The 27,624-nt window shown below is 37.9% G+C and overlaps 1 protein-coding gene across 4 annotated transcripts in view; it reads right to left on the minus strand.

Annotated features, from left to right (window-relative positions):
* Window positions 1-27,624, minus strand: part of LOC122573611 (prolyl 4-hydroxylase subunit alpha-1) — a 234,282-nt gene that overhangs the window by 48,087 nt on the left and 158,571 nt on the right. For all 4 annotated transcript variants that reach the window (XM_043740235.1, XM_043740233.1, XM_043740234.1 and 1 more), the window contains one exon: window positions 10,000-10,219. In XM_043740235.1, the coding sequence (XP_043596170.1) occupies window positions 10,000-10,190 (191 nt within the window). In that variant the 5' untranslated portion in view covers window positions 10,191-10,219. The remainder of the gene's footprint in view (window positions 1-9,999; window positions 10,220-27,624) is intronic.

Consider the following 27,624-nt stretch of genomic DNA (forward strand, 5'->3'; position numbering starts at 1 on the left):
ATCGTCTTGTGTATTTGTAATGCTATAATTCGAATCCTATTAAATATTGGTTACAATTTCAATATGTTGTTACGTGTATTCGTCATTTGCTACGTGTCATTTATACTTTCAGTCGTATTGGTTTTTGATTACGGATTCGAAAGAATAATCTGCATATTTATATTTGTTTATTCGCACGTTTCCTCCGTATATTAATTACTTTACGATTGGAATTTCAGTATGTATGTAATTTTATTGTAGGTATTATTATGTGTATTTTAAAAGTTCGTCTAATTAGGTATTAATCACTCGCGCTGACAACTTTGTCTAGCGTCACTTTGAAACGAGAAACTTGCGCAAGGAATTTTACACAGACATGAACATTAATTTATTAAACACTTGATTCTTTCAATTAGGACGTTAAAATTCATAAATCAAAAGAAGAATTTATCTTATCTATATTCGCATCCCTCCAATTGTCTTCAAACCTTTTGCATTTGCAAGTTTCATCTTGGAATCAGAACGATTTTCCAAAAGTCTTCTGTTAGCATTTTATTTAACATTTGCAAAGCTGTGACATTTCATACTACTTTTTTTCTATTTTTTTTTCATCCTAATTTTTATATTTATTCCAGAAATTCGTGAATATTGCCATATTTTGCTTTCGTTTTCTATGTCTCCATATCCATTCTTTAAATATAAGATTAATTTCACAATTCTCATTGCCACTTTCTTCCTCATCGCCAGACGTCATTCTACACCGCTTCAGTAATGGAAAAACAATTTCATCGCAATCGCTGTCGTTATCTTCGCTATCTATTGCAAATAGTCGTTTTCTTTTTATACCTGTCGAAATAATATCACTAAGTTCGCTGTCGCTTTCTATTCTACGATATAGGTTGAAATGATTAAAATAAAATAAATTTATTATTTGATTTTCTTGCGTTATAAAAAAATATATTGCGACTATATCGATGATTTCAGGGAACCCGATGCAATCTGAAACTACCTCGACAAATAATCTCAGTCGATGTTGTTTTTATTTCTGCAACAACCGCCTACCAACGTGTTGGACGCGGCGAATTCGAAACGAAAATATCTCGTCTTTGCCGCGCTAGTGGTTAACTGAAATTTCATTTGAATAAATGGAGATCAGACAAAAGAAGCTCTGCTATAGAAGATACGATGGCGCAAAAAATTCTATCTAAAATACCTGCCAACTATAAAAACTCTATTTCCCTCTAAAATGATAGAGTTCAATAACAAGATTCGAACTGGGCGAAGTATCACTGAACGATCACTAATTCGCTACGAGCTATAAGCGATAAAAATCCTATTCCAATAATTCTCGTATCGTTACCCCGATCGTCGTATTATTCAGATGAAAACTGTTTCGTTCCATTGCTGACATCGTTTCGAAGATAAAGATCCAATCGCCTCTCCAATGTCCCCTCCCACTTTCCAGCCATAATAATCGATAATCATAGGCGAATTAGGTCATCGTACCAGAGAAATCTCGACTGAACAGAGACGTCCCAGGCAAATTTCGACGAGGGCGCCCGATTTAAGGCTCCCGCGGGAATCGTGTCGCGTTTAATTGCAGCTTTTTAACGGAGCAATGTCGGCAGCTCGATCGTCGCTTCTGATAAGGATATCGTTGAAACAGAGTTTCGAGAAAACGTTCAGAGCTCTGGCCGAGCGGTAAACGACTCGGTTCACACGAACCCGAACGAAACTCGTTCGAAGCGAGTATTAATCGCTCGGTTTCGCAGCTCGCGTGCCTTCAACGATATCAATTTGAGCGAATTGACGCGTATTAGAAAATGTTTATAGGACTTAATCATGGTATAATCGGCCAGGCAGCGATTCTGTGTGAAAAAATAAGTGGAAAATAAAGAGTAAGATCTTTTCATATGGCGTTTTGTTTTCGATAAAATTTCAATTGAAAATTTGTTTGGCGCGTGTGAATTTGGCTAGTTAAAATGTATGTATGCGCGAAAATAAGTTAAAAATGTAAAACAAACTTCTTTAAAAAAATAAACTTCGAACATGTTTTGTCAAGAATTGACTTGGTAAACGCATATTGGACAAAATATTTTTGGAAACGAAGCGTCCCATGGGAAAGTTTTATCTTGTATTTTCAACATATTTCTCTACATCGAATGGCGATCTTGCCGACTGTACTATGATTATTAAGATACCTTGCGTAGACATAGTTGGACGTTGGTTTCGATTGTTTATAATTGTCGTCTTTCGCCGTGAATTTTCACCGTGACATTCGATGGAAGAGATCTCGCGCTACGTTTCATTATTGTTTTTCTCTCTCTTCTCCCTTTTTTCCAATATCGAGATGAAAATGTGCAGATTGTTTCTGAAAGGTCCTCCGAAGCTCTTTGGAGGACACTACATCGTGTCACGCTCGAACGTTTTTGATATAAGCGATGGAAATGGAATAAAAATCGCGATACGCGATCGCTCTGGGTGTCAGAACGCCGTTGCTCCGAAGAGGTTCGAGTTTGCACACGGAGGTACTCCGGCGATAATTTTTGGAAAAATCTAGTAGCTGAATTTTTTATCAATTTTGTGACGTAATTTATAACAAGAAAAATTTATTCTCAATAATATTCATTTATCTATCGCATCATGATTTACAGGTAAAAACCCTTTTCCGCACAGACGAAAAGATACAATCGTACAGAGTCGTTGTAGGATAATAAAAATACAAGTACGTTCCTTTTGAAACTAGCATGCGAACAAAAAGAATTCACAGATTCGTAGAATTTATTGACATTAATAAATATACGATTGATGCAGGTAAACTGGCCATAGAGAAACCAATGCTCTCCCGGACGTAATAGGCAGCACAATGTGCATTCACACTAAGATGCGATTAGTCCAAAGGAAGATAGAATCTCGCAACAAAAACAAATACATGTTATACCTAAGAGCCATAATTTCTCGAATACAGTGGCGTCCAAATATTAATAACAGCTATTGTATTTTGGATATTTTATGCATACTATATATATATCATTTATCTATCTATATCTATCGACCATCCATGTACATCATTTTACCTTTAAACTTTCCATAAATGTAATATAAAAAGCTATAATCTACTCATAATGTAATACGAACGTACGTAAACATACTTATACCATCCGCCAAGAACAGTTTAGAGTCGGCCGGAAACAACGAGAAGCTTGGAAGGCGTTCGAATTGCGGACTCCGGTACGAGCCACGTAGAACAGATTCCTTGGAAAGTTGCGGGCAACGACGCGTTCCCGTTTAATATCCAGCAAACCGTCCGAGTTCCGATCGGAATTTCGTGTCGGAAAGTTTCACGCGTGACTTCGCGAAACGATCGGAAGCGTTCGACTTTGCACGCTAATACCGACCGCCATATACCTCCAACTTATCTTTTGATCGTTCTGTGAAATTTCCTTCTGGATATCAAACGATCCGCCTCCTTCTTCGTCTATCGATCTTCTTACGATCGAACTGTCAACGAGAATTCGCCGAACAGATCCTTTGATAAAGGGATTCGGAGGATTCTTGACGAAATTCGAAGATCGTCGCGGAAAGGAGAAAGGATCTTTTCTTGGGAATTCTTCTCGAGGTTTTAGGAGGTTAAACGCTCGATAACTGATCGTCGAAAGGATATCTCGTTGAGTCAAGCAGATGACTATGAAATAGGTAATATTTAAATAGCATTCTTTGTGGACGTCTCCTTATGAAGCCTTCTTTTTCCACAATTTTTTGAATCGCCCTTTTTCTATTTTTTCTTTTGCAGCACCACGAGATCTTTGTACGTGAAATTTTGCTTTCCCATTTAGGTTATTTTTTAGATTTTTCTTTTGTGGAGGTTCCTTTCTTTTTTAAGCCTATTTTTTTTAACGGTGTAGCTATGTTTACTTTTGGAGAACGACGGAGCTTCCCCCCCCCCCCGTAGAGTTTCATTTTTTTGCGTTTAGAAAATTGTAGCTTTGTTTCGCGAAGATTCTTTCTGGTCTATTTTGTATTTGTTCTTAGAAAACGAAACTTTTCCCGTGAAGCTTCCTCTCTTTTCACGTGATTTTTTGAACAATGCTTTTGGTGTCTATTTTTGGAGAATGATAAAACCTTTTCCTATAAACCGTCGTTTTTTGTTCTACACAGGTCGTTTTTTGTTTTTAGAGGATGATGGAATTTGTTTTGTTAAGCTTCGTTGCTTTGTTTAGGACATATTTTGAGTAGCGTCTTTTTATTTTTATTGATAATAGAGTAGAATCTTTCTACGAAGAATATTCCTTTAAGTGATTTCTTGAATAGAATGATAATCGCGTAGCGAATAATCAAATCTAATATATCCTTCTAAATATTTTTGAATGCGATATTTTTGCGGATATTTCCTGAGAAAAAGTAAAACCTTTTGATGAAATTTATCGTTGTATTCACGACATTTTTAAGATATTTCTTCATAAATATTGCATTAATAGAAGATAAAATATTTCTGCAAAATGTTTTTATGATTTTTGTTCATTACGAATATTACGAATATATTTTTGAAAATAATTGCAAAAGCTCGTCTCAACATGATTTTGCACAAGTTCGAGGAGGTTTCACGAACGTACTAACAGAAATAGCGTAGTTCTTTCTTTATTCCTTTCCAATAAACGTCGAACGACTTCTCATAATTTTTGCCAACCAGACAAGAATAAAAACAGAAAATTCGATGGAATCGAGAATGAAAACACTAAAAACTGTGCAGATTCCTTTACAACCCGTAAAAACATGTTCGATCGAATTTGCAAAACATCGTGCAATTCGTATCAAATGCGAGTTCTGTTTACCATTTTCTGGCTTTGCGAAACGTCACACTTTTTATCATTCGATTCATTTTCAATTTGTTCACGTTCAATTCAACCGTTCGCATATTTTTTATTAGCATAATTGAAGAAATGAAAGAGAAACAGAAAATTCGATGGAACCAAGGATGAAGTGTAACTATTGGTTCGGGTGCAAATGAAGTTCCCTTGTAAATAGATCTACGCCTGATTAAATTTCTACCGGAACGCTTTCCAGGTCTCCTGGGAAAAAACACTACAAAATGCAGATTCGTTTACAAGCCGCAATAATATGTTCGATCGAATTTACAAAACATCGTGCAATTCCTATCAAATGTGAAATCCGTTCGCCATTTTCTGGCTTTTCGGAATGTCACGCTTTTCATCGAATTGTTCCCCTTATAAATGTTATGTAGAGTTTCAGATATTTTCGATGAGTCAAATGGAAACACGTTCGATAGCTACACGCGGTTTCGCAAATATGCATAGTATTTGCAAAGTTGCTCGAGGCTTGACTAAATATTTTTTATTCGGTTGGCTCCACGCCAAAAACGCGCAAGTTCTCCGGGCAATTCTTTTTTTTTTTTTTTTCGAAATTATTCCCTGGATGATTCCGAATCGGATCGCGGTCGATCGTTCTGCTTTTTGGAAATACGTTGTTCGCGCGTTTCAATTTTTCGATGTGGCTGAAATGTCACAAAGCTATCGACGTAAATAAAACCACCGTTTTCTACGTTCGAAGATTTTTCATTCGTTAGTTTATTGTTAGAGTAACGATAAGTAATTGTCAAGTAATTAAATAATAATAGAAATGTATCGAAACTAGAGTGGACGCGTGAAAAACTTCAATTAATTTGAACTTGCAACTTTGGAAACGTGCGAAAGGGCGCAAAAACGTAAACTTTCGTGTTGGTTTACTGAAAGGAGCGACGCGGCATCGCGTTCTTCGTGGTGTTCTTAGCGGTTATGCAGGGAAGATCGGTTGCAATGGAGTCACATGGCGGGCATCCCACTCGCACGGAATCTGCCTGAAGCCACTCCAAACACGCGGCTGCACGCGTGTTCTCCGAATCTGTCGGAGAGTCAGCGTGAACGTCCAGAAAATTTGCGTGTTACGCGAAGCTGCCACGCGAGAAATGTAAACATTAAAGCGTACGTGATGAAAGAAAGGGTTCGTGTAACTTGGCTCGTTCCTTTAACGTCAGACACAGCTGGCAAACTTTCGCGTTCATAATGGATTTCAGATTAATTTCCGCGTATTTCAATGTTTGGATTAAATTGCAGTAATAATAGTATTGAATCAGATTGTTTAAACGCTCATAGTATATTTCATGTTCGAATTATAATTGTAGTAATCATGGTATTCAATGTGACGATTTAAATGGTCGTAGTGTGTTTCGTGTTCGGATTACATTGTAATAATCATAGTATTAAATGTGATTGTTTAAATGCTCGTATCGCAATTTCTATTATTCTTTGTTATTAAAAATAATACCCGTAACGAATATAATGATCTTTCTGTTTTGATCATTTTTCTATTTGAAGGTTAATTAATTCACCAATAATATATCGCCGAGCTATTAAAAAGTTACGACAATGAATTTCTCCGGGAAATCAATAATTCGTCGTTTTCAGGATAATTAGGAGGAACGTTCACTCCATTAGAATGGAGTTTCGTAAAGTCCATTGTGATAACTAGTTATTAATGCGGGCATTTCGATTCCCTCGGCCTCGCCTTCGTGGGATGTAACTGACAGCAACAATCGTTATTCGAAGGAAATTTTGGCGAATGTTAGTCGAATGGTTGGCACGTGACTCGATTGCGATTAGAGAGTTTGAATGACTGTCGAACGCACGCGTATACGACTGCGAGACCGTAAAAGCTTCGTGAATCCAGCCACCGTTTGCGATTTTCCTTCCTTTTTTAGAAACGAAACTTTTCCACCATTTTATCGTCAACGGTCTGTTATACTATTTTTCAGTTAGAAAATTTGATCTAATTTTACGATGAATATATTTCACACTTTTACGAAGACTATTCCAACTCTAGATTTAAGGGTAGAAAACTGATTTTCTATCTTTTGAAATAAAAGCAGATCTTCATATTTCAATTTTATGTACTTTAAGGATGAAATATTTCGATAAAATTACAGCCAGATATCCTGACTTCGTCTTAAAATTCTTTTCCTATAATTTGGTTATTTCTATTACAAATACGTTCGTTTCAAACAATTGCAAATTTCAACATTTTCAACTTTAAAAGCGAGCATATCTTCTTTCACGATTTTCCAACCGAAAACATATCGAAGAACACAAAGAAATGAAATAGGAAGAAAACAAAAATTCGCAAATTTCGATTGCTTTCAACGTTTTCAAATTGCAAACCCTTTGATATTTTCTACTATAGCTTCCTACGCGTAAATATTTTTCAAGATACGAGGCAATACAACGAAATATCATGTAATAAAGACAGAAGCGAAACAAAAATTCAAAAACTTTCCACTATTTCTCACGTTTCCGTAATTTAAAAATCCCCTTGCCCGCTAATCCATCCAAATATGACAAATAGAACGCTGTTAAAATACAAAAAGACTAAAAACTAAACTAAAAAGCCAAAAATTGGCTTTTCTTTATCTGTGGAAGATATATTATCTTGCACAAAGAAGCGTGATAAAAGAGTAGAGAAGAATTGAACGTAACTTGAATGAAGTTTAATCGTTCCCAACGGCTTCAAATTTATAAAACAACCAATATCCTCCTTCTCTTTCTTCCACCTGGCGATAGACCGCAAAGAGAAGAAACAGCATGCTGGAAGAAGAGGATGAAAATAACGTCATCCATTTTGCCGAAAAGTAATTACACGGTGGCCGGATTAAAAATGAAAGGGACAGCTCTAGCCTCGGAAATATTGCAGCCGTGCGAACGAAATCGTCGCGCGTTTCTAGGACGAATCCCTCCGGACCGCCTCGAGAGATGAACGAAGAAAGTGAAAGGAAGAAAAGCAAACGAAAGTGAAAGCAAGAAACAGAAAGAGGATAAGAGAGGGAATGAGGAAGGTGAAAGAAAAAGGTAGGGTGGAAGAAAGCTGCGGTCCAGCAGCCACGTTCGTAACGTTTTTCGTCCGGGTCCACGGGTTCTCTTATTTCGCCGTTGCCCTCGAAATGGCCAAGGCATCGGTATCGAGTCGGGCAACGCGCCAAATCACACCCCGGGGAAGATAAAAACGAGCGACGAGAGAAGAAGGGTTTGGGAATTATTGGGAGTGCCGGAGGCTCGGTGGAGAAGGCGCGAAAGGGGGAATCTTTTTTATATTCTTGCTCGGGCTTTTGTCTGGGCGAAGCCCCGAAAAAAATCGACCGGGACGTGCCGCGAATACGGTATCCACCATTCGATTATCGTATCCGGCGGCCATTCGAATTTCGAGCAAACCTTTTTCCGTCGTCTCTTTTTTTATTGTCTTTTTCCTTCCTTTCGTTTTAATGTCTTTTAGTTGCGCGTAATTAACGGAGCAAGATATAATTAGAAGATTCGTTGATAGGTATGGAATATGGTGATTAGGCAATGGGGTGGCAACAGGGCTTGATAACTAATTATATGATAATTGATCGATAGGGCTTGTTGAAACCACGTGATTTACTTCTATTTCGATCTTTTGCATTGCATTGTGATTACAGAAGGAGGATTTCCAAGTACCTTCCAAATGGTAATTAGGGGATAATGAGATGGTAATTAGGTAACGACGGGGGTTAAGACGATGTTCTTTCTTTCGCTATGTTCTGCTTTGACTTTTTCCATTGTGTAATTGATACAGCGTGATATAAATCGAAAAACTCGTTGTGGAAGATATCGTTGAAGTTGCCCGTGTTTTTTACCATTCAAGTAAAGTTATATTACACAAATTGTTACAAAATGGCGACTAAATACTTTGAATGGAACAAAGAGCATGAGAAAATTTCAGTTTCCTTCAATTTCGAAATAACGAACAAGCCCTGTTCTTCCAGCAAAATTCCACTTTTAATCGGAGATAGCTTTCAATGCTTTTCACATGGCTAAATATACTACACGGCAAGTAGAAAGCAAGAAGATAAGAGTACCAACAAGAATACAGGATAAGTTTTCAAAGACAAGATTACGAGGCTTCGAACGAGTCGTAGAAAATATAGAAGGTTAGCGGAACGAGCTCTTTTCACGGTAGACGATTGCAGGGCGTAAAATTATATCGGGCTATTTCTAAGAGTATCGTCCAATAGAGGGGAATAACCGATAATCCTTGGGTCGAATCCCGTACCGAGCTTACCACTGTATAATTGCCCGGCCCGGATTCAACGAAAATTTACGGATACGCATTCACCATTTAACGTCCCTCTCGATGCTGCTTAATAACCTGCTATTAAATCTTCCGATTATACCAGCCTAGTTATCACGCACCACGCTGATCAAAGATTTTACAGTCCAGTTAGTATAGTGACGCGTGTTTGCCTCGCTAATGAACGACTTCTTTTTATCAATCAACGGAATTATCCACGATTAGTAATGTCGGATAGATAGTCAGCGGTTTCGCGGCTTCATTGCCTGCAAATTAAACGTTATGGGCTAACAAAGAAAAAGAAAGAAAAAGAAAGAAAAAGAAGAAGCATATTGGACTATTGTTTCCTACAGTCTTCGCCAACATTACGTGTTTATTAAATAAACTTTATATTGTGTAAACTTTCTGAAAATCTCGTTTGTAACTTTTGAAACACGCCTACAATACAAGAAGTTGAATGAAACTTTCGGTATTGAAAATTGTTGGAAACTCGTGGACCAATTGTGAGAAACATAAAATTTCAAATTTCGAAATACACCAATTTCTTTACGCTACGCGAATTTTAGTACGTGAAACCATTTTCGAAGTCTACATTGCAAGACCGAATCTTCAAGTACAAGAAATAAAATATTCTCAATAATTGACAATAGGCGGAAGCACAATAGCATCGAGTTCAAAGCTCGAGGCGCATGACCAATAAGGAAGTTAATCACCGACATGATATACCATATAGTTGCTCGTATGGTCGTCTAACGATGTTCTAAAAGTGTATGTTTCGCGAAGAGACGATCGTCGTCGTTTCGTGTGGCATAACCGGCGTGTAACGAGCTCGTTAAACATCCTCGAGCATAACCAAACCCGTGGGCTAATCACAGTTGTAAAACTCACTTTCTCAGAGTGGCCAGACGTTCTTCCTGTGCTTTAATGTAGCCGTTTAGCGTGTCGATGAGTACCGCCTCCGTCTCAAGCAGCTCTTCCATGTCCGCTAACGCGGTATAAAGCTCTGCGACACAGCTATTTTGCAACCACGTGCCCGTAATCGAAATTAGAACGACCACAGCGATTATATTCGACGACATCCTTCCGTTTCTTATTCCCTTTTGGTATTCTGCAATCATAAAACAACAACAAACATAGAGATAAAATGAATAAAAATAAAAAGGATAGTGACTTGCGAAAGTATATTGCGTACTTTCGTCGAATTTCTTTTATAAATTGTTATGCGCGTTATACGAAATTCTGTGAAATGTCGTTAGCTTTGTAACAAGATCATGGTGATTTTGATAGTAAAATTCGAAACCAGCCCGGAAAGGTATTTAGAAGTTAGAAGACACTTATTGCAAACGATATACTTAGTGAAAAATTGACATACTTAACTTGGCTTGATTTTTATTTATGGAGCCATATTAAATCAATTGTCTATCCTGAAGAAATCGCAAGTTGCGAGCAATTGAAAGAAAAGATTATTGTAGCCTTTCATACTTTAAAACAATCGAATACGTTAGAAAGTGTTCATAGAAATTTAATTAGAAGAGCAGAACTATGTGTTCGGCAGAATGGGCAACATTCTCAGCCATTTTTGTAATAATAAACTTTATGATTCTTATTATTCTTTATGATACTTCATATTATTTCATTATGTATTCATAATCTACCGTTACGGCAAAAACAAACTTAAACTGCGATAATATCCATCGAGACAACGATCTACAGTGAGATCCGTTATAACGAGACGTGATAAAGTGCACGCGTACCGAGCGAAAATTCAAAGTCGATTTTCTCGAAAACAAAGCCTCAAACGAAAAATATTTATTCTATATTTTCGACTTCTTTTTTCGCGTAGAATCACCCCCTTTCCGCTTGTGCCACCAGTTACCAACCACCCAGTATATGGTGAATAGAAGTCTTAATCATCTTAATTGCGACTTATTAAATATAGTAAATGATTGATTCCTGAAACATTTTGGTGACATGTTCGATGTGTATGCTTAAGAACAAATATCTTCCAACTTTAATGTATGCACATTTTCACATTCAATTCAAACGTTACCAATATAATCACTAGATTGCGGATTTTTATCCAACTTTATACTTCTATTAACATAACCACAGAAATGGCAGCTAGGTAAAGGTTTATTTCACTCATTAAATCTTATATTATAACAAGTACTTCGTTTCTAATAGTTTTTATATTCTTGCATATTATGTGCATCTCGTGGATTTTTTCACCATTTAATTTCCCACAAATACGAGAAGTTCCAAATGTTGTCTATAACGTATACGTAAAAAGTTTGTAGTGTTGGAATACTTTCGTGAGCCACTATATCTGCAAATCGGTAATCTTTGTCTACAAATCGGAAGCGGATTACTCTCGCCCCTGCGTTGCCTGCCAGCTTTTCCACCACGCACAGTAGAATGGGACACTAGAAGGATGGCGACGCGAAGGGAGAAGCGTGTAATCGAAGCAGCATCGGCGATTCGTTTGGCCGATTAATCGTCGCGGATACTCGATCGACTCCCCTTCTCTCTCGTCCCGTTTTCGTTTTCGCCCTATTTTGTCTCCGCTCTCCAATTCTTACCCCGCGTTCACCACTTTCATCCCCTAACGCCGTCGATAGAGCGGCTCACTTTTTCGGATGAAAAAAAGCGACACTAACGAGCAGCAAATGAAGATAGATGGCTATCAATTAATCACGCGTGCCGAGAAAAAAGAATTTTTTTCGCAGATTGATTCGAACTTTCGTATTTCCGCGTGCTTAACGCGCGCACCTTTCTCACGCTGTTTGTCTAACGCTTCATTTGGGTAACGCAGGTCTGTATAATATTTAGCATTTGACGAGGCCGATACATCTTAAGTCTTTGAAATGATTTATTCGTGAACTTTTAGTTTGATTAAGTCTCTATAATGTTTCCTGATGGTCATAGATTAGCGGCTATAAAAATTATTTGCACGTGTGCCACTGAAGCGTTTCTTTACTGTCAGGTTCTGCATTTCATTCTTGCATTGTATCAAATTTTTGTAGTTGTATGAAAGTATTAATACGGTGTATAAACATATTTGTATTTAAAATTGGGTCTAATTAACTTACACGTAAATAGGTACAGTGATGTGCAAATACTTTCTGTGGCCACTTGTAGCCATATACCTTTTGCAGATGGATGAGAATATTTTTCAATTTTGTTTCATTCATCTTATTATCTTGTTATTGTATTTGCTGAAAATTGGCATTGTGTTATTACTAAATGATATTTAACAATGGAAATTGGTTCGCGGCTTTTTGTCACGTAAAAACATATTGGTGCGCCCAATTACTCCTGTTAAATTCCTCTTACTCAATCGTTAATTAATCGATAAAAATGATTCTCGTAACAGACCGATAGCATAATGCAATGCCACTCGATATTTCTTAAGCGTTGCACGTAAAAATATATAAAACGCTAAAAGTACGACACTCGTAACATTTTTGAAATTACATTCGTAAAATTATAAATTTACATAAATCCAGTCCATTCGTAGGCAACCAAAACTCCAATCCCAGAGATTTAACTAAAAATCACACGGTGATATCAACTCGGTGGGGAGTTTGACTGCGTAATCGCGATTCATCACGGTTGCCCCGTGATGTTTCAAACTTTCCTTCTGTTCCATTTCTTTCCAACTGGTTTCGTTTCCTCTGCCGCTCGTTTCCAAGTCGTTCGTTAGTAGAGTATCCAGTTTCCACGATGTCTCGAAAAAAGTTAGACGAAACTCTCGTGATTGCATTAGCATTCGAAGTTTTCGAACGAGAATCCACCCCCTCCGCACGCCTATTCGTCGCTGTTCGAGCGAGGCTGCCAGCAGATCCTCTCTTTCGCCATGGAACTTTACCAGGAGAGAGAGAAGTCTTACATTTCTGGCCGGGCGCATCTCGCCCGCTGTTTGCTAATTAAGCGAGTACCGTTTAATTCAACTGAATATGCAAACGTCTTGGTTGAAAGGTGATGCTCATTCGTCAACGTGCCTCGAATCAAACGCGCGATACAAACAGGTGCGCGTGGACGAGCGAGCGAAACGCACTCGATGACTTTTGATAAAGCATCCGCCGTGATTGAAATTGATATTGCCATTTGTGCTCTAGGCGCGGCTATAAACCCCTTGCATTTGCCCGGACACGAATGTAATCGCGTTAGCCGAGATAGAGTTTTAACGGAATCGATGGACGTTTATTGGTCTGTTCTGTTTTCTTCGGGGATGCTGCATGTTTTTTCGCTATGTGATGGATCGTCTGGCAAATTGGATATCGATAAAAGTAGGCGTACAGTTTGGACGTTGTTTTCTTCTCAATAATTGTAAAACGAAGAGTTCAGTCATTTTTTTTTTTTTTTTTGGCAATGTTAATATAGGTTTTCTTTTCAAGAAAAATGTTACAAAATGGGGAAATTATTTGCTATATGGAAAGATCTTTGTGCCGAAGCATCGGTGATTCTAATAGGATCGTAGAACGCGGTAAGTTTTGGTACAATGCCGTTTCGAGACTCTTGTGATTGGAATTTTTTAACTTCTTCCGCAAATGGGAATTCGTCAAGTGAGAATTATCTGTATTTATTATTACTTTCGTTCTTCAAATATTCGAAGCTATCGAACCCTTTTAAAAAAAGAAACACAACAAAAGCGATTTTATTCATTCTCGTGAATAGTATCGTGATAATGTTTAATATCGAACGTTGTAAGTGTATGTGGAAGCTAGGAATATAACGTGGCGGAGGTTCGTCACGAGTGTTTCTTCAGGTTCACTTTTGCTCGTAGGTAACGCGTTAATATGCAAGGTATTCCGTAAGCTTTAAAATTCACTGGGAATACCGCATCAGGAATTCCTTCGACGGCAATTCCTAACTTCTCGCCACGTTCCATGCGTTCCTTAACAAAAACGTCCGAGGTAAAAACGACTTACTCGAGACTTATTGTTAGCTCCTCCCTAACCGCAAAATCGTTCGCTGTGAATCATTCGATGCTTTATTAACTTGCTAAACGACACGCGCCGAAATTTGCGGGGGACGCCGGAAGCTATTTTAATTAAAAGTGACAGTACGCGTAGTTTCATAAATATTCGATATTTTTTATCCGAAACGTTTCAAAGTTTTTGATAAAATTGATGGGGAATTGAAGATCTTATTAATTAACTCTACTCTTTCATCCTTTAAATATTCGAACGTATTGACATTTCCTTTATGGAATTATTATTTGGTTTCTATCACACTTTACCAAACAAGATGCACATACACAGTTTCTTTCGACGAATTCTTTCGTTGTGGTTTCACCTTCTTTGAAAAATTGTTCCTTTCTTCCAGTGACACTATGAAAGGCAGCCAATTCCGAGCGTAATTTTCATTCCAAAAATTAACCAAATATGATTTTTGTCATATTTGTAGGGAAATTTAATAAGCTCGAATATCTTTTTGAAAACAGATAGAAGTAATAAATAATTACAGAAATGTACAAGTAGATAAATAAGTACTAAGAAAGCACGACAAAATAATGCAGATATTTAGAAAATATTCGTCTTTCGCGGAGCGTAAATTCTAAAAAACTTGTCGGCCGCATCTTAAGCTATCGACCGATGTTTCACTTTTTTTCCCCGGTCCAAAGGGTCGTCAGACCGATCGCAAATTAAAGAAAAATTCTCTAATCGAGTTTCCCCCAGCGCGTTCGTGTGCTTCATCCCGACACTCCAACTTCTCCGGACTGAGGATTAAAGTTAGGGAACCGAACGACTTACACCTGCCCGATCGCCGATTTATTCCGTCACGCTTCCACGAACTTCCTTCTTCGTCTTTCCGCCCTTTTTACCCGGTCGTTCGTCAGCCACCCCTTTTGTTCCTAGTTCACGGCCACTCGAAAGTTCAAAAGCGGTAGCTCGAGCACGCGGATCGAGAGGCTTCCAAAAACTCAGCGGCAGACAAATTATAAATAAAAATGTCAACTCTACCGATCCTTCATGGAATTGCATTTGTTTTTTTTTTATATATTCATACTTCTTGTATGTTCATTTTTTGATTGTTTGTATATTATGATGGGCCTGCGACGTCACTCATGACCTGGCCGCCATTCTGATCCCAATAAACCTATAGACCCACCATAAACCTAAGCTTTTAGTTTAGCTTCTTAACTTTATTTGGAATCTTGCAAATATATCGGTTTTTGGCTGGTTCTTAAAGCAGTCCTTAGGTTTATTATATGCTCTCTAAAATTACGGAGGAAACGAGTATGCATCTAACGGAAAAAGCGAGTAATTGCTTAACGGAAAAGCTGGGTTTTTCCAGTTACCACGTCATACACAATCCACTTTGGTAGGAGGCTTGCTCCAACTATTTTTCGTTATTAACCAATGATCAACGTGGATCGTTACCCTCTATTTTCCTAATGAAAAGCAAGATCAACGAATCCGCTTTCTGCGTTCGAAGCAATGTAACGATACCGAACTTTCCTCCGTCATGACATGAGAGCGGACAGAGAGTTGAAATCCAGTCCCCAGTCTAGTACACATCTTAGAGTCACATCTCAGTTATATACATCATAGTTACACATCAGCTCGAGAGTAGTCAGATCTCAACAACTTTCGTTCACCTTCGCCAACATGGAACGAGTCTTAGGTAGTATTCAACTGTAGCTTGACAATCGATACTTGCATTATTATAAGAAATATAAAGTATAATTTGTTAACCGCAGTGTTCTACAAAATCAATCACCCCTATTGTCCTAAACGAAATACGGGGATCGTACGATTCGCGGCGTCGATTCTTTAAATCGTAACGGGAAATTACGACTCCCGTTGACGCGCCCAATCAAGATCGCGTCTCCCCGCGAACGGGCGAAACATTAAGCATTTTCGACAAGTTTCTTACTGAAACCTTGTGCGAGATTTATTTCAGTTGCCTACAGTATTTTTGTAATTAAAAAGTATATCATTAGAGTAAAGTACAATATTTGGATAAATAATTGGGACTCAGATGTTTTTGTAATTATTAGAAATATGCGCGCATTTTCCTTTTGGCAACATTAACGTAGGTTTTAAAATTGAAATATTGCTATATGTATATTTCTTTATTTTTTCGTTTATTGTATTTACTATATCGTTTTAAGCAAGAAGTTCGGTCGCGTGCCGTGCCATTCATTTGCTCAGCCGTATGCCCCAATCGGCGCAAAATGTATACTTCTAATGACATGTATGTTTAGGGGCTACAAAAGGAATTGTGAAATAATAAACAACGTTTGAGGACAAATAGTGTTTTTAAGACGTCTAGGGCGTAATCATGATCAATTGATCAGTTAACAAAAACAATTTATTATTTCCAAGTTTATAATGAATCACTAGCAATTTGTAAATTACCACGAGTCAGACTCGTGGTTTTCGCTTATGGCACAAATCCCTTACCACGAGTTTCGCACGTGGTTATAGGCCAACGGGTTGAACTAATCATTTTTCAAATCAAGTACCTGTATACTCTTGTGTAGGGAATTAAAAATTGCATCGAATCGCGTCTAAAAAATGTATCGTACTATTTACAAAAACAAAGACCATCCTCGAGTCTCCTAGGTGCATCCATCTAAAAAAGATCTGCGACCATGATCAGATGGCCCTCTCGAAATAGGACAAGTTCTATCTGAAACATTTTTTCCCAATAATGTACAGTTTGTATTTTACGAGATTATTTATCGTAATTCCATGTTATTTTTATTTTATATTTTATATCAGATAATTCTATAAAAAATTATACGCAATTTTTTCATTTCGTATTTTGTATATTATAGTGATCCGAGTCTGTTTCGGTTTGTAGCAAATTCTTCTTTGTTTTCTATATTCTAGCGACATTTTTAGGTCGAAGATTGTAAAATATTGTAAGGATGCGGTTCGGCATGTTTGAAAAGAGCATATAATAGTGGCATATTTATTTTAACGGAAAGCAAAAATTGATATCTGACACTGGCGTATTAAAAACAGACTATGTATTCTGTCTGTATATATTGTCAACACTGTTATAAAACATTGCGAGGACAAGAAAAGTGTGAAACAAGACAAATGAAAAAGTTCAAACGATGTTTAACGAAGATCAACGAAAGTTTAGTTCAAACAATGACCGAATGAATAATCGAGGTCGCTGGTGTAGCCCCCCCTGGTATATAAAAGGATTCCGATTCCCGGCGGAGCCAGAGCATTGTCTCGCCTAGATACGTAAACTAGGCAGATCAGTACAGTCATCAAACATTGACATTCGAAATTTTTTCGAAGACTTGTACAGCATGGAAATATTGCAACGTACGAACGATCGGTTCCGAGAAGGAGCTCCTGTGCGGGTGGTTCGAGTCGAATCACTTACCACCATGTGGGTCCGTTTGGCTGGATGTCCGAAGATCACCCAAACACTCAATTTGGAGATGATGGAGCATCCCATGGAGTACTTGCCCAAGGCGAAATCTTTGAGAGCAGGCATGCTGGTCGCCGTGCTAGCAGATTTTAAGGATGCTAGCGCTTGGGAAAGAGCCATTCTTTTGGAACGGACCATGACTGGCTACATCGTTTTTCTAATCGATTGGGGGTTAGAAAGCGAGCAATGTCTCAGTTCAATACGGTTGTTGCCGCGGAATTTGGCAAAAATGGCACCGTGGGCTAGGAAAATCGTCCTGCCAGGTGTACGAGACCAGCCGAACCAAACCAAGAGACACCGAGTGGCCCAATTTACCATGTTGAGACGGACAGGGAGCCTAGTCAACGTCGATCCTTCTCCAGGAGAAGCAATAACAGCAAGGTTGTTGCTGGATCGGGAACCGGGAGAATCCGCAAGAGATATGGCAGCATACTGGCTGGAGTTGGGATACCTCGATTCCCAATAATCGCTACTCTTGCCAGACTCTTTTTCTCTATGTATAATAATTCTTGTATGTATGGTTTTGTACGCATGGTTTTGTATGTATGGTTGTATATACAGTTTTATGTAGCATATATAACATCTTTAGAAGAAATGAAAATACAGATCATCCTTTAATGGGCTTCCACGAGAAGAGTGAAATTCGAAAAATGTCCAAGAATATTTAAAACTGAATTTTACTGAATTTCAACTGATCATCTTTAAATAACATCTTGTTTCTTTAGTCGTTTAGTACTAAAACGTTTCCGTAATTATTCTCCATATTTATTATGCAACGATTAAATAATTAAATTAGGTAAATAGAATAAATAAGATAAGTGAAGTGTTTTTGAAGAAGCATTGAAGTAAATACCTACTATATAGATAATTTGTTCAAATGAAATCGTCAGTCAAAGGGTTTTAAGCGAATTGGTAGCAGCGCAAAAGGGCAGTGAAAGGTTGTTTGGACGTTTTAAAGAGTTTTAACGATCTTTCGAGGACTTTCATTTTGAAACATTTTGTACCTCGACTTTTAGTTGGGAGTTGGAAGAAATTCTCAAGTGTTTTACCTGTGATATTCGACTGATCTTTAAAGTTCGAAGAGAAGGGATTGTTTTCGCTCGTGTTTTTCTCCTTTCGTCGATGATCTCAAAATAATTAGTTGGAAAATAGTGTCGGTGATTTCGTTGAGAATATTATTGTACAATAAAATCCGATGATAAACAATGGTATTAATTAAGGCTGATTTTCGATATTAATATTTAATATTGCAAAAGTGGATGGAGAACCCTTTGTTGTGCTTGCAATTACGTAGAGTACCGTTGATACGGACTGGCTCGTTTCATTGTTCAAAATTGGACAATGAATTTTCTACGTGTGACACGTTCTATTTCAATTAATCGTCCTTCATATTTAAAAATGTAATTTCTACTTGTATAGAAAATTAAAAATATCACAAAATAAGGCACTGTAAATGACGCAGCATTTCGCAAATTTGGAAGCTTAAACATCTTTTACATTCAAAAAGTAAGAAAGAATCGGAAGCTGTATCGTTCGAATCGAATTATCGAAACGCAATGGTCTGCTTACAAATCTTAGTTTTCGTTCTTAACGTAAACGGAGAAAAAAATTGGTAAAAAAGAAAGCTCGTAGGACATGAAAAAGAAAGACACGAAAATAAAACGAGAGAAAAATCGGGATTCTGCCCTCCATTGTGCGACGCGAAAGAAGGAAGGCGGTTGGCGGAGAAAGTGGCGGCGCGAGGGACCCCCTTAACGTTTTACAAACTTTTGGAAACGGCTCTTCTTCGGTTTCAATGGCCCTTCTCGCCTCTCTTTTCTCTTTTTCTCCTTCCCTCGGACTTTTTTCTTTTTTTATCCGGGGAAAAACGAGGAAAACGATTGTGCGGAACAAAGGGCCGACTCGTTCGCGAGAAACGCGTTTTCGCCTTGGCTGATGGAACGGCAGAAAAGAGAAAAACGAGATTCGCGAACGAACGCGCGCCAACGACCGGAAATCTAATTGTTCCAGCGTAATTCAGCGTGGCAGACCGCGCTTTGACCAGCACTTCCATTTATCCCTGTGTCCATCGGTGACTCTGTCGCGGTCGACTCAAAACCGAATCTAATCTTCTTCCCGAACTGTTGTCGAAATCTGATTACCGGAAGCTCGATCCTTTCGACTTGTGTTGTCTTTTATAGTCGTGCCATCTCGGCGACTTCTTGTTAGTTTCGAAAGAAAGCTAGAGTTTTGCCGAAGGCTGGTGAGTTTGGACACAGTTGCGAATCTTTGTGATGTACTTTGAGGTAGATGGAAGAGGTTGCTTTATCAGTAGACTTTACGTACTGATAAAACAACTTTATCAGCGGACTTGATGTAGACTAAATGTTTAGGAATTTATAGGAAATGTGTCCTTTCTTTTGGATGTCCTATTTTTGGGTTCGGAAAAAGAAGGATTTTTTTAGAATGTTGGTGATTTTCTAGTTGCGAATCGTTCTGCTGCATTTTGGTATAGATGAAAGTGGATTTTTATGAATTCAAAGGAATTTTAAGCAGCATATTGTATCAATTACGCGAGCTTGTCTGTGGTTACTGTGAACGCATTTTCTGATTATTCGCCGTGATGACGAATGCATATATTCGCAAGAATCATTAGTTGTATTTCAGTGTTCTCGTTTTATATGATTATATATAATTATTTGATCGTCATATACAATGGTGTACTTAATATGAATAGATAGCGACAGAGCATCTCATAGTTCCTGTTTTATAGCCTGTCTTTTTCCTCTAATTAAAACTTGAATAATTGTTAGCAAGTTAATTGCAAGTTGAACTAACGACAGCTTGGGGGGACGCTTGTTATATCATTTGGAATTCGCTCGATGAACAGCTAAAGAGGACTCTTAAGCTGATATTTTAATAAATCTTCCGTTCTTTTTTTCAATTTAATTTCCACATTAAAATTCCATTACATTGCCGCAATTTGTATTCTAATTAAGATAATAATAAATTTAAATAATTCTATCGATGATATATAATAATTAAACAGCGAATATTTATACAAACTCATATTTATTTTCACACGACTAGAAGAATGGAATGTGAATGAATATTCACAATCATGATTATATCATATTACGTTGAATATTTTTGCGTATTACATGCATTTTGTATGTTGGCGCATTTGAATAAAATTCAAATGAAATGAATGCACGAACATCGAGAGTTTAATAATTATAAATTGGGATTAATAGTCGTATAGAGCAGATATTTATGGGAATTCATACCTTTATGAACGTAATTATAAAATTTCTGTACTTTGGATACATCATTTTTGCATCGCGCGTCCATTTCATATATTTTTTATCCTTCAAATATCTGGCAAATGCATAAAAATCCGTAATCTACTAATAATTTGGCACATTATGGTGGAAAAGGTATTCTCAGATCAAGTCATTCACCGTCCACGATACGTTTCTATCCTTCAAACAATGAAACAATATCGATTTAGCGATAAACCTGATTACAAAAGTTGTTGATCTAGTGATTCGATTTCCACATTTACCATGTAACGATATCTAATAATTTCATTAAATTCCAGTACTGTCTTCTTCAACGAAACGTCCCTTAAAAGTTGCTCGGCTATTTTGAAAATTCTCTGATTCTTCCCTGCTGCGCGAATTTCGTCCGTGGAGACCACCGCGTTCGTTTTAACATGGTCTAATTTGCCTCGATCGGCGCTCGATTAGCCGTGGGAAGTTGAATTTCTCGTATCGGCCGGCAATTTGCACAAATTCGCCCGGCGAAATTCATAGAAATTCACGCGGGACGGCCGGAACTAATGGATCCAGTAATACACTCGTAGAAACTCGTGAGCATAAATTAACAGTTTCCCCTGTTTCGAAACCGGCCATTTCTGAAAACTCCCGCCAATCGAAACAGAGTTTCTGCGGATCACCGGCTATCAACTGCAGCCGTACAGTCTACTCATTCGCGAATGGAATCGTTTATTTCGTCCATTGTTCCGAGTTTCTTGGTATATCGGCCATTCGGTAATTTTCGAGACAGACCAATTCACCAGAAGAAAACCTTGTATTGCTTTATCCATATTAGGAATTATTTTACCGATAAAACTACCAAGTTGTTGCACTCGCTTTAATAGATGCTAGAATTTTATTAAATTGGTTACAGGATTATACGGATTATTATGTCTTGTGAAAGTGTTTGAACGTTTATTAGAGAAAAATCTCATGTACATGTTCCATGAAACATGCGTGTGCTATATGAAACATCTTGAAATTTCATTGTTTCGCAGCATCGTACTCGTAAAATTCGAAATCAATAAAAAAAAAGATGTATATGGAAATTGCAAGATATTTACTGCACAAATATCTTAATATAAAATTAGTATACAGCATGAATGCATCCTGAACCGTCTGAAGCATATAATAAATATTAAATATAGTGCTATCGAACACTGACTTTTGTTAATACGATGGAAGTTGTCCGTTCAAATACTTTAGTGATTTCCTCGAAATACGTACTCGTACTAAATACCTGGTGATATCTTCGGATTTGTTTCTAATTTAACCAATCGCGACCAAGTCTCACAACAGTGCCAATAAAATTTCGAAATCTTTCGTACAGCGTACATAACACATAAAAAATATCTACAAGTATTTGAATACTTTCGTGAGCCTGTTTATCATCCCCGTAATCGAGTTCCACTGTCCATTCGCTTTCATAGCCACCGTTGTAGCTACAGATTAAACTCATTTTTCGAAATTTTCCGATCTTCTGGTGACATTCAAAGGGCTACAGAAGGTGAAGGACAGGTTGGTATAAGGGTTGAAAGGCGGCATCCGGAAATCTTGCTGAAAGGACGGCGTTAATTAAGCGCCACCCCGGAAGAATAGACGCTCGAGGAATGAAAAAAAAGAGAGAGAGAGAGAGAGTCGAAACCACTGGCGCAACGGAGAACTAAGGTAGAAAAGAGACTGGAAGAAAAAGCGGAAGGACCACCACCACCAGAGCAGCCACTATATCGTTAAAGTGTGTAATGTACAACGTACAGCATTTGCCACGAGGTAGAAAAAGAGCAGCCAACCTTCGCCTTTGCAGGCCACTTCTCTCAGCTTCCGCTTCCTCTTCCTTCGACGCGCTGGTACACGGAATGCATCGTGATTCTTCCGCGTTCCCAGCGCTTGTGCTTTAGTTGGGCGAAGATTCTGAATCTGATTTTCAGTGTAATCGAGGCTGAGAGTGAGAATGACAGAAAAGAATGTTAGTGAGTTTGACTTGGTATCTGGCAGATTGTCGCTTGCTTGTTATTTTGGCTTCGGTGAAATTGACGGCGACGAATTAGATGGATCTCTTGGGGTTGATACTGATATATAAATAAATCTTATCTGTTATTTGGTTTTCGGTTATCGATTATTTGATTTGGGGCGCTCACAGAGTGAACGACAGTATTTTGAAGTTTGAATGGGTACGAGGTGGATCTAATTTTGTAGACGAGGGTAATGCAAGAAATCGAAGGATTTGCTGGAGTTATAGTTGATATACTATTGATCGCTGTTTGGTTATTATTCCGATTGTAGGTTTAATCGCAACTGGACGATATATGACATTGTTTCATCGTTATTTTGAATTGTCTCAGACGCGATGTAAGAGACTAAAGTATTATCTGGTATTAGGAAGTTTGGACTAGATACGTAGCAATTCGAAACTCTGATGAGATCGTAAACCACCATACGTCTCCTATGACAAGAATCAGAAAAGACTGGCTCTTTGACGATTGAACCGAAAAATTCAAAATTGACGGTAGCCGGTCCTCCGACGGCCGAAATATCGAGTAGAAAGTTTCCAGCAACAAATTGTCGTTGGCCCTCTCAAAGGGACCACTCGTCGAACCGTGAACGAGCATTGTTTCCGACCATTCCTCGTTCCCCAGGAACGATGGAAAAGAGAAACAGCAAATGCCATGGCGTGAGCACAACTAAAAAAAAAAAAAAAGAATAAAAGAAGAAAAAGGTAAAAGAACACCATATAACGGTCTTTTATTCGACATTTTTCTATTTCGTCGAATATGTGCGTCTCAAAAAGGAATAGGAAAGGAAACAAGAGAAAAAAATCAGTGGAAATAGCAACGCGTTCAAAAATCGTGGCTCAAAGGCAGTGTATTTGCGTTGAGAAAAAGAGAATAACTAGAGAGACAGAAGAGACGAGAACAGCGAAACAGAAGGAGAGGAAAGTCGATCAAGGCTGGTTTTCAACGAGTCCAGCAACTTTCGTCGCGTATGCACGTGGTCACGTTCAATTTACCTCGAACCTGGCGTGGTGCGCCTCGATTACGAAACGGCCGGAAGCTAATTTGCGGTCACGCGTAATTAGTGTCGTCGGGGATGGGAAAAATGGATGAAAGAGCCCCGACGCTGGTTACACCGGTTTAAAAGGCCGAACTACCGCCCGGAAACTCTCCACCTTCTCTAATTTTCCTTCGACGAAGGAGACGATCAACTTTGCATCACCTATCAGCTCAAAGTTTGCAGGTTGCTTGGTGATCGTGCCATTTTGACTATGGTTAAGCTTTAAAGTTGATGTATCGATATTTCTAAAATAGACGATGTACTATTTTCATTTACTTTGTGATACGCTGACCGGGTACGTTGCATTCTATGAGAATACGCGACAATTATTAGGTTGTCCGAAAAGTTTCTTTCGTTTTATCAGGAAATAATAGACGCACAACGTCTTTTGTTTTATATTATTTTGTCGAATTACGTACGATCCATTTTCTTCTGCCGAGATAAACGCCGTGACATTTCACAGATTAGGTTTCACGTTTGTATGAAGGTGCACTGTTGTAAAAAACACGTTTGTGAAAGAAAGACACTTTCCGGACAACCTAATAATTCGGAAGTCGATACGCATCGTAAAGATTTTTGAATATAATAATAAATAATATAATGATAAGAGATTTTAAATGTCCGTATTGTTGATTGTAAAATTTTCGAACTTATAAAAGAGGCGACGAATGACATCAAGAAGTTTATCAAAATTACCACAACGAATAAGTAAACGAATCGATTCATAAAATAGAGAAACGATCGATCACACAAGGGAGTTCTGTTTCTAAGAATACAAAGATATAAATAACGTAGATTTCAATAATTTCCTTCGAACAAGAAAAGAAGGAAAATTCGCGAGGAAGAAGCACATTTCCATCGGGACTCTTGGTAATTATTTTCAGTGAGTTGGCGTTAGGTGGCTGAAGATCGCGAAGGGTCGGAAGCGGAAGGAGGAAGAAAATGGGGTAGCCGCGGGTAGAAAATGGGAGTGACGACGGTAAAAAGTTTGGAAAGTCGAGGTTAACGAGTTCGAACAAGCGGAATTGGATGACACGGGCAAACGATGGACGAAGAAAGCCGGAGGAAAACACAGAGGCCACAGGCGAAAAGAGAGAGCCAAGGGGTGAGAAAGGGAGACGAATGGATCATCCGTCCTGAATTAAATTGGCCGCGGGAAAAATGCTCGTGAAACCGTGAAATTACCATTTTGAGGCTCGCGCCCGGCTTCAAAGCCATCTTTTCGCACGATCTGACAACGAACCATCCCAAATCCATTCCAACGTATCGATGACGTTCGTGTCTTTTCTATTATCGCCGTCAGCTCTTCGAACATCGTGTCAACGATGTGCCTAGAATTATTAAGTCCTTGCCTTTTCAGCTGATCGACAGCTCAAATAATTTCACGTTGCTTTCGAAAACGATTGACACGTGAAAGTGTTTGAAAATGAGTTCGAAGAGGTGTGCGAAGATTAATGGACTGGAGTTTAGACACAAAGAAAACTGACTTTGTCACGCGAATACAAAGTTACAATAACTCAATCAATTTCTATCATACGAATAACATGTCGATCTATCGTGTTTCAAATTTTCTATCGCGTATATGTTCGATTATTCTTGCGAGCTACTGTATCATGCAGCTCCTATGCATATTTTTTCAGGCTCGTTTCAAATTTTACCAATATAATTATAGTTATTATGCATCGTTACAGTGTCAAGGAAATTTCAAAACGTTTTGTATTACATACACGACGTATTTTCAAATAGTTTCACGTCTCAATGAATACGTACATAATACTATATACGTGGATATATTAAAAAAAGAATAGTTCTCAAATTGGAAAGAGAAATTACTTTTATAGTGTTTAAGAGAAAATACAGGATATAGCTAGGCATCACGTAGAAGGAATAAAGAAGGAACAGAAGGAAGCAGGACTTTTAACAAACTACCGTCTCCGCTTAAAATTTCGCGTGGAACTTTCAATGCAAGAAGCTCCATCCTCTACTCCCCCTTGCTCGCTTTTTCCTTCAAACTACTAGTCTCGTTGAATTGTTAAAGCGACAAAGAGATTAAGTGCACGGACGCTTAGCTCACAGTCAATTTGAATCTAATGTTTCTTCGGCTCGCGATTTAATTTCCTCTCTCCTATCCTGATTCTTTTTTTCTCGCTCCACATCTCTGTTTTATTATTTGGAAATTCTTCTTTTTCCATACTCTTGGAATATTTCCATTTCTGTGCGTACTACGCTTTTTATAGACGCTATACAATATAATATAATAATGTATAATAATAATAGAACCACGGAATAATATAATAATAACAGATAAAAATATAGAAAAGAATGTACACAAAATTTAGAAAATATTTGTAAGATTAAACATTGTAACTTTATATTTAAATTAATTGTATTCGTCGGTGATAATTATTTTCGACTAATTTACTCTGATTTCAACGAAAATATTCCGCCAAGTTACCAAGTCGTATTGAGGTACGTATATTAAGAAGATAGGAATTGATTTGAACTTTTCTCGAAAATTCCAGTCCTTTTCCGACTTGAAATAATTTCTAGCTGTTCCAACAATTAAGGGACTCTGCGTACATCGCGCAATAGATCGTCATGTACGAAATGTAATCTCTTTGAAAGACTCTTTAATTCGCGACGAAGTGTAGAATCGATTTAATTAGTCGAAAGAGGTTTCGACGGTGAGCGAGAATAATACGGGTGCTCCAAGTATCGAGTAGGACTCGTGACGAGAAAGAAAAAAAGGAAATGAACGAGCGGAGGAGATTCTCCTCTAGCCTTTCGTTAATGTCCTCTTGTTAAACACCACGTGCTCTAATTTTCATCGTACGATACTTATTTCCCGCCTTTTAATTTTGAAAACGTTCCACTTCGTGAATAGCGTTCTCTTATTTCTAAACCAATTTCAATATTCAGACACGTACTCAACATCTGTTTGATAGAACCGTTTTAAAATATTGGAATAAAAGATTCGGAATGTTTTTCACGTGAACTACAAATATACGGAACAATCTTTAAACAGATGAATTTTTATGAACGAAAAACCTACGTATCTTTTATCCTAACAGTTCGGTTATTCTCTGCAGCGAAAAATATTGGATTATAAAAACGTTCGATCTCGGAACAAACACGACGTAAACGATAACCATCGTTGCTTGATCTCTACCAAACATGGGAAGAGCGCGTACAATTCAGATGCAAGGCTGTTTCTCGGTTTCTACAAAACGAGCGTACACTATTTTTTTCCGGAAACTAAACCATACAACAGAGAAAACCTCATCAAAATCAGTTCAGTAGCTTTTACGTGACGCGAGTACAAATAGACTGACAAAAATTCGAAAAATTAGCTTTTCAGCTCCATAGCGCACGAGCTGCTCCTGCACGACAGTTTCATTCTTTTTTATTCAATGTGCAGACGCAACTCTTTTACTGTTTGTCATATGTGTATAGATTTTCAAATTTTCTTTATCAACAATGTTTAAATATGTCTGACATTTAAGAGCTCTAGGCTCTTCTTTTCATAATAAGGAACCGAAGTAACTTTTCATTTTCTTTATTAACAGTTTTCAAATATTCCTGATGCTACAAGGTTTTAGGATTTTTTTTTTACGAAAGGAAACTCGAGAAACCTTGCAGTTCCTCGCGCAGAAAATATCGCAAGATACCATACAATTTCGATATCGCATTAAATTTTGGGGCAGCCAGAGGCAGGATGCCTCTTGAATGTCATGGTGCTCTTTCGAAGGAATATCGGTAATAT

The sequence above is a fragment of the Bombus pyrosoma genome, linkage group LG12 (assembly GCF_014825855.1).
Source record: "Bombus pyrosoma isolate SC7728 linkage group LG12, ASM1482585v1, whole genome shotgun sequence".
Classification (NCBI taxonomy): domain Eukaryota; kingdom Metazoa; phylum Arthropoda; class Insecta; order Hymenoptera; family Apidae; genus Bombus; species Bombus pyrosoma.